General features: G+C 41.3%; 1 protein-coding gene across 8 annotated transcripts in view; it reads left to right on the top strand.

The window, feature by feature from the left end:
• Positions 1-6,894, top strand: part of LOC121293845 (fas-binding factor 1 homolog) — a 122,611-nt gene extending 115,717 nt beyond the window's left edge. For all 8 annotated transcript variants that reach the window (XM_041217236.1, XM_041217235.1, XM_041217240.1 and 5 more), the window contains 3 exons: positions 1,533-1,650; positions 4,443-4,573; positions 6,624-6,894. In XM_041217236.1, the coding sequence (XP_041073170.1) occupies positions 1,533-1,650; positions 4,443-4,573; positions 6,624-6,707 (333 nt within the window). In that variant the 3' untranslated portion in view covers positions 6,708-6,894. The remainder of the gene's footprint in view (positions 1-1,532; positions 1,651-4,442; positions 4,574-6,623) is intronic.
• Positions 6,895-13,769: the final 6,875 nt, after the last annotated feature.

The following is a 13,769-nucleotide window of genomic DNA, read 5'->3' as shown; positions in this document are numbered from 1 at the left end:
GATCCCTTCCACCCCAACCCCACTAGGGTTATCTGTACCTTGCTCGTCCTGCTTTCTACCCTTAATGTTACCTATTAGTACATTCCTTAGATAATATCACCACCTTCAACACCTCTTTGTCCTTTTGTCTATGACATCTTTTGGCTATCTCCACCTATCACTGGCCCTCTATCCAGCTCTACTTGTCCCCCACCACCACCCCCCCCGCCCGCGCCGCCCCCCCCCCCCCCCCACCCTCCCCCCTTAAACCAGCTTATATTTCACCTCTTTTCTATTTTTCTTTAGTTCCGTTGAAGAGTCATACGGACTCGAAACTTTAACTGTGTTCCTGTCCGCAGATGCTCTCAGACCTGCTGAGTTTTTCCAGGTATTTTTATTTTTGTTATGTTTATATGATACCTTTCATGGCATGCCAAAGCACTTAATAGCTATTTTTGAAATTAAGGCACTGTTATAATGTAGGAAACCCAGCAGCCAATCTGCGCACAGCAGGCCCCCACAAAGAGCAATGTGATAGTGATCTGATAGTCACTTTAAGTGATGTTGGTTGAAAGATAAATATTGACCAGCACATTGAGGAGCTGGGATCATTTACATAGACCTGAAAAGGCAGATGGAGCCTTGTTTTAATGTCTCAACCAAAAGTTGGCACCTCTGAAAGTGCAGCACTCCCTTGGTACTGCACTGAAATGTTAACCTGAGTCATATACTCAAATCTCTGGATTGTGCCTTGAGTCCTGACCTTCTGACTAGAAAGTGAGAGTGCAAACTGCTAAGCCATGTGAAACCTTAGAGGAACTTCATGTTACATTGGGGTGAGTTAATGTAGGTGTCTACCTATATCATAATAATCATTACACTTCGGAAGTAGTTTATTATATGAAAGATTTTGAAATGCTTCAGCTTGCAAAGATTCAGCATTGGGACCTTATAAGTGCAAGGAATACAGTATTAATAACCATAAAGAAGTTGTTCTGAGCTCTTTTAGACCAACACCCTTAAAGAATTGAACACTGTTGCAAGCAATGCAAGGAACACCAATTACAGATATCTATTGCTAAGTAGTTTGAAGGTTCCTGCACACACAGTCAAATACTTGTACTCATGTACATATGCCCACAGAGCAGATTTCTATAAAAACACATGAAGGTGCAAGCAGACGAGATGATGCAATGGGTTAGATAGACACAGACCTTTTACTTCCGTGATCTGAGTTCAGATCTAGTTGGATTGGATGAAAGTATTCTTCCTGAAGGGCCTCATATCCATTTCTTAAGGGAATGGATCACTATTATAAACTGCCCATTAATCAGAAATTTGAACTTAAGCACAAGATGGGCGGTGTGGCGAACCTGAAAAATATGACAGTACATTTATATCCTTCTCAAATTGGAGCAGAGTAGAGGGAGCTTTACTCTGCATCTAACTACGAGTGATTAGTGGAACATGGGATTGCCGAACGCTGATTCAGATGAACAAGGGAAATGAGCAGATAAAATTACACACATTCTGTCTAAATGTTTAATTTCCAGGAACGTCTGAGTCTAGCCCAGCAACGACATCATCTGAACAAATTTGCAGTGGAAATGCCCATCAACACAGTAACACCACATATCAGGAATCAACCAGTATCCTTTGCAACTCATTCATGTAAGTGCTTTATTAAAACTCTTATTTCCTGGTGATGGATATGTTGCTTGGACTATGCAGTACACTCTTAATTGGATGCCTTGGACTTTGGTGCTTGTCTTCTGAAAGGGCATCTCAGTTGGAAATAATGTAGTGCAATAAATAAGATGCCTGTGCTGATAACTTCATAGACCTGAATACCAGACTAATCTTTCTCTTCCCCGACACTCAGCAAGTATGTTTTTGCCTCCTCCCTTTTGAATCAGATGTCTGTTCATTTCTTGCTTGAACCCTTAGGCAGAGCTACATTCATTGCACCAAGTGACCATTTGCTCTGTAAACATGAAACCACTCTTCAAGTTTGCAAATAGTCATTTGGTGGTGTAGAACTTGAGTATTTCTGAAAAAAGAGACATTTGTCAAAGTTTTTCATCCTATACTCATCAGGACAATTCACAAGATAATACCAATGTCAGGAGAAACCACATATTTATACTGTATGAGAAGAAAGTGCTGATTCGTTGGCAAGTAGACTCTGATTGGTAGAGATGTTGCCATGGAGAATGCACCAAATGATGGTGACTGGCAGTACTGACTGTAATGAACAAGCTACAGACCGTACCAAATCAGCCAGTGTTTGCAATGCAGTGTCCAACATTAGATGCGATTCCGCAATTGAACAACGTTTCCTAAATAATTCTCAGTGTGTTAAGAGTTACGCTGACAACTAATTTAAGATTGTCAGTTGGGCTCATATGGTGGCACATTTGTGTGAACTGGAAGCTACATACATTAATAGACAGGGCCCTGTTCTTTGAAGACAGAAAGAACGTACATACATTGTGCCTGTTTCAGCTCAACAAAATAAATGACAGCCATTCGCTGGTTCATTCCCTAGGGCAATGTCTTGACCATCAGAGTCAAACTCCCTGGTTTAAATTTCAAACAGTTCTTGGCAGTTAACTGTCAGTCATCATCTGGTGCATTCTCCATGGCAACACCTCTATCATTCAGAGTCCACTTGCCAACCAATCAGCACTCTCTTCTCATACAGTGTAAATATGTTGTTTCTGCTGACATTGATTTTTTTTGCGAATTGTGCTAATGAGGGCGAGATGAAAAGCTTTGACAAAAATGTTTTTTTTCTTTCAGCAATACTCTGGTTCATTAACCTATGTTCAAATGCCTTTCCATTTCCTCTCACCAATTTTCTTTTTATATTCCACACAAAGTACTTTCAACCATCCATGACCCTGCTGTCTAGAATTCTCTTCCAAAATGCATCTCTAGGATTGTGTTTTCAGGCTGCTCCCCGTCTCAGATTCCAACGCTTGCTGTCACCGCCTACCTCTTCCTCCTTGTCAGATGCTCTGATCCATTTGTTCACACCAGGAGCACAGTACAAATGAAATCGTGCAGGATCCTTGTCCTGTTGTCCACCTTCTTGCATTACAAGTGTCTACACTAGCCCTAAAGCACTTTGTGATGTCCCATGACCATGCCATATAAGCGCAGGTCTCTCCTGGGTTTTGAGTTTATTTGTCATTTTCTGAACTTGTCCTCCAGATCTATTTATCTTGTATAAAAACACAAAATTTCCCAAAATGTGCAGTCTTTCTGTATCAGAAAAGAGAAAAAGTGACATTTTAAGTGTAGACTCTCCTTCATCAGAGTCCAGAGTTGAAATGTTAAGTGGACCAGCTGTATATTCCTGGCACTTTCTACTTTGTTTTCCTGATTAACGTCATTTTCAGATTTTTTTTACTTTATATTGCAACACTTTATTCTGTGTTTTTCTAATAATTCCTGCCTCAGGAATTCCAGTGAAGTCCTGAAGCACTTCACATTCAATGAGTTGTGTGGTCACTAGTTTTGCAGGCAAACTTGGCTGCCAGTTTGTACACTGTAAAGTTTCACAGAAACCAATGAAATAAATGACCAGCTAATTTGCTTTGGTGATGGTTGAGGGATAACTGCTGACCGGAAAGCAGAGGGAACTGTCCTGTGTTTCACATAATGTGATTGGATCTAATGGCTCATCCAAAAGACAGAACCTAAGACAATGTAGAGGCCTCAGTACACCAATTAAGTTTCATCATAGATTGTGTGCTCAAGTCGTGGAGTGGGGCTAAAACCCACGATTCCGTAATTCAGAGTTCAGAGTGCTCCACTGAGCCATGCTGACAGTTCCTATGCTACAGGTGATGAGGAGGTGCATCTTCATAGTTCACCCCCACACTAACATATTTGGAAGGAACAGGTGACTTTGGACCTATGGTCCAGGAGCTTTCCACCACTAGTGGTTTCCTCACCTCATGTCTGGGTCTTTTGTGGATTGATTAATACACAATTTCCATTAATCAACAGCTCCACTTTCACTATCATGTGATTAACAGGATGGTAGAAGACGAACCAGATGAGCTATGGTCTTTTATGGTCCAGCCATTACTTTGATCCAGTTCTCATACTAAGTGCCTTCCTCTGATTGAACTTAAAGAGGCAGTTGTAGAGTAGATCCTTAGCAACCTTCTCAGTTTTCCTGCTCTATTTCATGGTAAAAAATTATGGGGGTAATTTTCCAAATATGCAACTATGGCAAGGTCTCATCTGCCATCACTTCATATTGCAAGCTACTGCCTGGACACAGGGAAATTCAGGCATATATCCTGACATAAAGCTATTTTGGAATTTGACTTTTTCTTTCTGTCTGCTCAGCTCCAACTGCAAATCATTTTTGAACTGGCTCTCTTTGGACTCTTTACTGACATCATCCAGCAAGTGTAGAATTTGAACTCTGTACATTTGCCTTTCAGATTTTCCTCCTGTGCTTAGTAATGCTCGGCGTGGACTACCTAGGAATCCTAGGTTGGATAGCAATATTGAGACAACTATGCCTTCAGAATTGGAAGCCAAACTTGCAATTTTCAGACATGCTGCTAAAAAGGTGAGGTCTTCTGGTGTGTACTTAACCCTGTTCTATTTGAAAGTTTGAGGAATATCCTGGGTACTACAGCAAGTTTGGAACAACAATGTAAAGTGCAATGGCCTGCTTGGAGAAAGGCTAGCTCACACAATGGACTTCTTGGGTTCAGCTATCCTGACAGTCAAAGTGAGGAGAACAGCAACCAAAATCATATGGCAAGTGAGTGCTGCAAGGATGAACTAGAGGAAATTAACAATATTAAGATAAAGGCAAAATACTGCGGGTGCTGGAAATATGAAATAAAAACAGAAAATGCTGGAAGAACTCAGCAGGTCTGACAACATCTGTGGAGAGAGAAACAGAGTTAACATTTCAAGTCCGTATGACCCTTCTTCAGAGCTCTGAAGCATTCATTCATTCCAGAATTTTCTGTTTTTATTTAACAATATTGAGGTTCAGTGGAGTAGCTGTCTTGAGTAAACCTGTAACAACTGTGCTTAATACTATAACACTAATTTGGATCTGGTTTGTTGAAGATTTGTAAATAGCGAAGTGTGGGTGAACATGGCCATGGGTGGTGAGAGTGGAATACACAGGCCAGAGACTAAGGAACAGAGTTTGGGAGGGAGGGTTTGCAGGGTAAAGGAAATTTACAGAGCGAGGGAAAGGCAAGACTGTGAAAGTTAAACATAAGGATGAAAAATGTTAATGTGAGGTAATGAGTAAGATAGTTAATGGTCATGTGGGAAAGAATATGGCGTCAGATTTTGGATGAAATGCAGAATGAAGGATAGGTGGCTGGCCTGGAAAGCAGTGGAATAACCAAGTTAGAAGGTGACAAAAACATGGATGAGGGTTTCAGTAGCAGTTGGGTTTAGGTAGAAGTCAAGGTTGGTGATGTTGTGAAGATGGAGGTAAACAGTTTTTGTGATGGAGAGGAGATGGGGTCAGAAACTCAGCTTGGAGGTCAAATATAACACCAAGAATGTGAGCAATCTAGTTCAGCCTGTGGGAGTGGCTGAAGAAGGGGATTGAATGTGTGGCTGGAGCACAGAATTTGTGGCAAGGGCTTTGGTCTTCCCGATCTTTAAATGGAGGACATTTTGGGTCATCTGAGACTGGATATTGAACAAGCAGTTTGACAACATAAAGTCCGTGGATGGTGGTGGAGAAATAGAACTAGTTGACATTAGTGGAAGCTGGTCCCATGTCTGCAGATGATGTTGTTGAGATGTAGCACATAGATCACTGCTTTTTGGTTGATTTCCATTTTCAAGTAATCACAGAACTCATCTAAATTATTATAAAATTCACAATATCTAGACCACCTTTTATTTTGGTGATCTTTCTTTGCATTTAAGTAGAAATATTTTTTAAAAACTCCCTTCTTGACCATGGCTGAATTCACCTGGTGCCCAGTACCAGCCTTGGCTACTGTAGGTCTACCTGGCTATCTACCTGCTAGTCTGTGCGCCTCCATACACGCTCTGCTCCGAGGTGAGTTGGCTAGCCCACTCTGCGCTGTACCTGTGGTGGCCACTGTCTGCTCGTACCTCACACCAAGCCCGCCTCTGGCTGCTGCTTGACTATTCTAGTAGACCCCCTGAAAAATCTCAGTGGGCCTTCAGGGGTCCATGGAACCCAGTTTGAGCTACACTAGTGTGGATCACACAGATATACTTCCCTTCCTGCTTCCAGCTGCGTTCCCTGGAAGTTGCTGGGAACAGGAACTATCAGGGCAGTTTTGCTCTCCCTGCCCCAGGGTTCTGGGGCAAGTTGTGTTGCTACCAGTTCAATTAGTACAGACCAGAAACCTGCCTTTTAAATATACTGGGAAGGTTGTATTGCTGCCTCAGCTGATTGTCATCCAGTGTCACTAAGTGAACTTGTAGTACAACCTGTTCGGGCATGGACTAGGATCAGCACATTCTAAAGTGAAATCAGCCCAGAATGAAGGTATTCTGAAATGAGTCTGCACAACTCTGTGTGGAGTCAACACCTAAGTGATACAGTATGTAGTCAGCCCACTGTTTGCCCTTCAGTGATACTTGCTTTTGTTTCTCCTTCGCAGGACCGTGACTTTCTTGAAGATGAGCAGTTCTTCCTGGAAACACTGAAGAAAGCTCCGTATAATGCAACTTCCCAAACAGTATAAAACCACAAGTGACAGCTTCGTTGAGGAATTTTAAAATTTCTATATAAATACCTTTGTGTGAGATTGATAAAAGTAGCGATTGTATTTTTTAAAAAAAAAGCTATATATATATATATTACTTTTACATTTATAATAACTTTTGTAAGAAGCACAGACAGCTACATAAGTAAATAATTTTATAAATGAACCATGTTCCTGACCATTCCAGTGGTAAAACATGTCTAATATATCCGCTGGCACAAATGCAGCTCATTCTTTGGCACACATTTAAACACCCCAGCAAGAGCACAAGATCATGCACAGGACTACTATTCAATGTTAGGCAGGGTTTTAAAATGCTGTACCTGTTACTGGACCATTCCAGCAGCTGAGGTCCAAAACCCTTCCTCTGCACACAAATCTGGTTGTTGTGGACAGTCTTAAATTTTTATAAAAAATGTACTTCTGAGCCAGAATAAAGTGGGCTTGTCCAAGGTCCAGATCTAGTTCCCACCCCAAGTCAGCTTTTTTTTTTGACATGAAACATCCAGCTCAAGTATGTTTCTTTCCCTGGAACAGCAAAGATGTCTGATGTGATCCTGGATCTAGTTTCTCAATCCACAGTTTGTTTATGTGTGGAGGGAAGCGGGCAGGGTGGGTGGGGAAAGAAGCTCATGTCAGTGGTCATTTTACAACACCCCTTTGCCAGTGGGCAGACACCAGAGTATCATTAGTTTCAGAATGGTCCTAGTTATTATCCTTACTTCAGATTAATCTATGATTACATATGTATCTGGGAAGACAATTCTTTTTCAACCACTCTTCCCTCGCCATCCTAAAGGGCAGGAAATGTTAGATGCATCACAGCAAACTACCCTAAGGTGGATAGACAAGTTTTCATTCAGGAAGATTCTGTCTGGTTAGCCTGTCTTTGCTTTACAGGGTTTTAACTTTTTTCCCCGGTGAAATTAAAGAACAATTGGTGCATAAGTTATGCAAAGTTCTGTTTAATTAAGTCAATGCAACATGTTAAACGTATTTTTGAAATAAAAATACTGCAAGTGCAATGCACAGCAATCAAGTTATGGTCAAAGTTTTGGATGAAACATTTATTAGTGTATCAACATTAGGTGGGGACAGATTGGGCTCGGAAGTAATGCCCCAGGTCCAAACTGGAAGAATTGACCTTTATGAAGCTCCTTTCACAACTTCCAGATGTCCTAAAGTGCTTCAATTGTAGTCACTGTCATAATTCAGGGAAATGTGGCAATTAATTTATGCACAGCACGATCCCATGTGATAATGAAATAACTAACCAGATACCAGTTTTTGTGTAGCTTGAGAGATAATTGTTGACAAGGACACCGGAATCTTTATGCTATTTTTGAATTGTATCATGGGATCCTTCGTTTGTCTGAGGGCAGAAAAAAGACATTGCAGCATCCCTTCATACTACACTCAAGTGTTAGTCCAGAATTTGTTAAGCGTCTGGAGTGGGGCTCAAGACTTCTGACTCAAGCAATAATGCTACCCACTGAGCTATGCCTAACATCTAGAAATTTATACTTTAATAATTACAATTATTCCATGAGTAATAATTATAATATTCCAAGATCTCTAATATATAAATACACAAATATTTTAATAGACATTAGAAGTAATTTCCAATCATACTACTCAAGAAAACCCAACACCACCTTCTCAGAGCAACTAGTGTTGTGGCCTTTCCAGTAATGCTGACAACTTCAGAACAAGTATTTTAAAAATGGATCAGTCTTTTTCCTTTTGACACCCTCTCTAATTCACGTGATCTAAACTGAAATTAAGGCATCTTATGGTGCCAGCTTGAGGCAGGGAATCAGGAAGACACAGGATTACTGGGAGTCAGGCATGGCAATTAGATTTACACTGCTCTGACAATGGTTGTAAGAACATAAGAAATAGGATCAGGGATAGGCCATACGATCCCTCAAGCCAGCTCCACCATTCAATAATTTCATGACTGAACTTCAACCACAACTCCACTTTCCTTCCTGATCTCATATCCTTTGATTTCCTTAAAAGTTCAAACAGCTGTAGATCTCAAGTCTTGCATTTACTCATTTCTCTGAGGTAGAGAATTCTAATAAAAACAAAAAAAACTGCGGATGCTGGAAATCCAAAACAAAAACAGAATTACCTGGAAAAACTCAGCAGGTCTGGCAGCATCGCGGAGAAGAAAAGAGTTGACGTTTCGAGTCCTCATGACCCTTCGACAGAACTTGAGTTCGAGTCCAAGAAAGAGTTGAAATATAAACTGGTTTAAGGTGTGTGTGTGGGGGGTGGAGAGAGAGAGAGAGAAATGGAGTGGGGGTGTGGTTGTAGGGACAAACAAGCAGTGATAGAAGCAGATCATCAAAAGATGTCAACAACAACAGAACAAAAGAACACATAGGTGTTAAAGTTGGTGATATTATCTAAACGAATGTGCTAATTAAGAATGGATGGTAGGGCACTCAAGGTATAGCTCTAGTAGGGGTGGGGAGAGCTAAAAGATTTTTAAAAAATTTTTTTTTAAAAAAAATAATGGAAATAGGTGGGAAAAGGAAAATCTTTATAATTTATTGGAAAAAAAGGGAAGGGGGAAACAGAAAGGGGGTGGGGATGGGGGAGGGAGCTCACGACCTAAAGTTGTTGAATTCAATATTCAGTCTGGAAGGCTGTAAAGTGCCTAGTCGGAAGATGAGGTGTTGTTCCTCCAGTTTGCGTTGGGCTTCACTGGAACAATGCAGCAAGCCAAGGACAGACATGTGGGCAAGAGAGCAGGGTGGAGTGTTAAAATGGCAAGCGACAGGGAGGTTTGGGTCATTCTTGCAGACAGACTGCAGGTGTTCCGCAAAGCGGTCGCCCAGTTTACCGTGTCCGGCCCATCTCCCGCGCATCCACCCTCACGCCTTCTCCTCCCTCCCAGAAACATGATAGGGTCCCCCTTGTCCTCACTTATCACCCCACCAGCCTCCGCATTAAAAGGATCATCCTCCGCCAACTCCAGCATGATGCCACCACCAAACACATCTTCCCTTCACCCCCCCCTATCGGCATTCCGTAGGGATTGCTCCCTCCCGGACACCCTGGTCCACTCCTCCATCACCCCCTACTCCTCAACCCCCTCCTATGGCACCACCCGATGCCCACGCAAAAGATGCAACACCTGCCCCTTCACTTCCTCTCTCCTCACCGTCCAAGGACCCAAACACTCCTTTCAAGTGAAGCAGCATTTCACTTGCATTTCCCCCAACTTAGTCTACTGCATTCGTTGCTCCCAATGTGGTCTCCTCTACACTGGAGAGACCAAACGTAAACTGGGCGACCGCTTTGCAGAACACCTGCGGTCTGTCTGCAAGAATGACCCAAACCTCCCTGTTGCTTGCCATTTTAACACTCCACCCTGCTCTCTTGCCCACATGTCTGTCCTTGGCTTGCTGCACTGTTCCAGTGAAGCCCAACGCAAACTGGAGGAACAACACCTCATCTTCCGACTAGGCACTTTACAGCCTTCCGGACTGAATATTGAATTCAACAACTTTAGGTCGTGAGCTCCCTCCCCCATCCCCACCCCCTTTCTGTTTCCCCCTTAACTTTTTTTTTCCAATAAATTATAAAGATTTTCCTTTTCCCACGTATTTCCATTATTTAAAAAAAAAAAATTTTTAAATCTTTTATGCTCTCCCCACCTCCACTAGAGCTATACCTTGAGTGCCCTACCATCCATTCTTAATTCGCACATTCGTTTAGATAATATCACCAACTTTAACTTTAACACCTATGTGTTCTTTTGTACTATTGCTGTTGACATCTTTTGATGATCTGCTTCGATCACTGCTTGTTTGTCCCTACAACCACACCCCCACTCCATTTCTCTCTCTCTCTCTCTCTCTGCCCCCCACACACACACCTTAAACCAGCTTATATTTCAACTCTTTCTTGGACTCGAACTCAAATTCTGTTGAAGGGTCATGAGGACTCGAAACGTCAACTCTTTTCTTCTCCGCCGATGCTGCCAGACCTGCTGAGTTTTTCCAGGTAATTCTGTTTTTGTTTTTGTTTTAGAGAATTCTAATGGTTCACAACCCTGAGTGAAAATTTTCTCATCTCAGTCCTAAATGACTGAACCTTTAACTGGAGACTAAGTTCCCTAATTCTAGATTCCCAGCCAGGGTAAACAGCATCTTGTTATGCTATTAACACATTTTGCTTTCTTACCTTTATGCCACTATCAGCTCCTCCTTTAGCCCTTGCCACCACCATTAACACTCCCTTTGTCTTTTTGTCCATGACATCTTTGTCAATCTCTCCTCAGCCCCCATCTATCGCTGGCCTTCTATCCAGCTTCACCTGCTCCACCCCCTTAAGCAACATAAAATTCATCACATTTCTACCTCTCTTTAGCTCTGAAGGGTCACACAGACTTGAAACGTTAACTCTGTTTCTCTTTCCACAGATGCTGTCAGATCTGCGGAGTTTTTCCAGTATTTTCTGTTTTTATGTCAGATTTCCAGCATCTGCAGTATTTTGCTTTCATGTTAAACAGCATCTATCCTGTCAAGCCCTCTCAAAATCTTATACCTTTCAATGAGGTCGCATCTCATTCTTCTAAAAGCCAGAGTATAAGCCCATTCTACTCAATCTCTCATCCCAGGAATCAATAGAGTGAATCTTCCCAGCATCCCCTCTAGAGCAAGTATATCCTCCAGTAAAGAGATCAAAACTATGCAGTACTCAAGCCACACCATAGGAAGGATACATTGGCCTTGGAGAAGTGCAGTGTACATTTACCAGAATGATAGCTCAGCTCCAAAGGTTAAGCAACAAAAAATGATTCCACACTTAATGGTTGTATTCCTAGGAATTTAGAAATTTAACAGGTCAGTTGATTGATGTTTTCAAGATAACACAGGGAATACGCAGAATAGATGAAGAGAAACTAATTCTGCTGGATGGGAAGTCTAAAATTCAGAGTCATACCTTTCAGGAATGAAATTAGGAAACACTCCTTCACTCCAAGGAGGATAGAAGTATAGATTCTCTTACGTAGACAGCAGTAGAAGCTATATTAATTGTTAAATTTAAAACTGAGGTTGATAGATTATTGTTAAACAAAGATAATGAAGGACATGGGGTGTATGGAGTTAGATCACAGATCATCCATATCCTTGAATGGTGTAACAGGCTCAAGGAGCTAAATGGTCTGTTCCTAAATCCACTGGGACCATTCCAGAATGTAGGGATTCTAGAAGATCACAACAAATGCATCCACTATATCTGTAGCCACTTCTTATAAAACCATACATGAAAGCTATCAGGTCCAGAAGACCTGTTAGCTTTTAACCCCATTAATTTCTTCAATACTTTTTCTTTACTATTATTTAATATAAGGTTCTCACTTATTATGCCTTGGTTCACCACTGTTCTTTTTGTCTATTCTACTGTTTTTTTTCTCAATGGAATACAAATACTCAAGGATTATAAAATATTTCTTTAAATTTTCTTCTTATGATGTACCTTCACACCCTTTAATTTAATTTTGCAATCTACTTTAGCCAATCACCCCTTATACCTATGTAATTGGCTTTATTTAAATGTAATACTTCTATTTTAAACTGATGTACATCACCCTGGAACAAAATACAAAATTCTACCTGAGCTGTAGTTTCTCAAGCTGTGGACACTTAATGCAGATGTGATTGTCCAGAATCACAATGCTCCCCAGATTCCCATATACTGCAATTGTGGCACGTTACCTACCATCCCTATCTGACCTTGGTAGATATTTAATTAATGTTTACAGAATCATAGAATGGTTAGAGCACAAGAGGCCGCTTAGCCCTTGTCTGTGCTGGACCGCTGAAGGAGCAATTCACCTAATGCCATTCCTCTGCCTTTTCTCTGTAGCCCTGAAAATTTTTCCTTTTAAGATAATATTCCGATTCTCTTTTGAATGTCTCATTTGAATCTGTCTCCAACACATCCTCAGACAGTGTATTCCAGATCCTAACCACTCACTGCATGAAAAAAGATTTTCCTCATGTCATTTTTTCTTCTGGCAATCATTTTAAATCTTTACCCTCTGGTTGTCGATCCTTCCAGCAATGGGAACACTTTCTCCCTATCTATTCTGTCCACATCCCTCATGGTTTTGAACACCTCTATCAAATCACCACTACGAATATTGGAAGCAAAAAAAAACACATTACACCGACCTCCCACTTTCAACAATTCTTAGCTTTTACATTCTGTTTATGATGCAGCCCATTTCTGACCACACTACCTTCTTGGATTTATATATAACCAACAGAATCATTTGGCTTGCATCTGAGTAACAAGCACAGTTTCCAGGTTGCCATTTCAATATACTATCCTGCTCTCATGCCCACATGTCCACCCTTGGCCTGCAATGTTCCAGTGAAACCCAATGCAAACTGGAGAAACAGCACCTCGTCTTCCGGATTTAACATTGAGTTCAACAACTTCAGACCGTGAACTCTGGCCTCTATCCTCACCCCTTTTTTCTACATTCATTTTTATCCACATATTTTTGCTCTTTTACTTTATACATAGTTTTATCCCCTTTTTTATCCCCCTTGTCATATTTTCTATTTTTTTCCCTAACATATCCCCTCCCCCACCCCCAAAAGGGCCATCTGTTAGTTGTTCCACTTTGTTCTTTCACACAATGCTACCCTTGTTCTGCTATCACATTCTACTTTCTTACCTTTACACCACTATCAGCACCTTTTTTTTTTAGCCGTTACCACTACCATTAACACTCCCTTTGTCCACGACATCTTTGTCAATCTCTCCTTTGTCCCCAGAGATAAAAACAAAAAAAACTGTGGATGCTGGAAATCCAAAACACAAACAGAATTACCTGGAAAAACTCAGCAGGTCTGGCAGCATCGGCGGAGAAGAAGTGTTGACGTTTCGAGTCCTCATGACCCTTCGACTCAAGTTCTGTCGAAGGGTCATGACGACTCGAAACGTCAACTCTTCTCCGCCGATGCTGCCAGACCTGCTGAGTTTGTCCAGGTAATTCTGTTTTTGTTT

This window comes from Carcharodon carcharias, chromosome 22, assembly GCF_017639515.1.
Source record: "Carcharodon carcharias isolate sCarCar2 chromosome 22, sCarCar2.pri, whole genome shotgun sequence".
In the NCBI taxonomy this organism is placed as follows: Eukaryota; Metazoa; Chordata; class Chondrichthyes; order Lamniformes; family Lamnidae; genus Carcharodon; species Carcharodon carcharias.
Note: the sequence above shows the minus strand (reverse complement) of the source record. Positions and strands in the feature narration are given on the sequence as shown.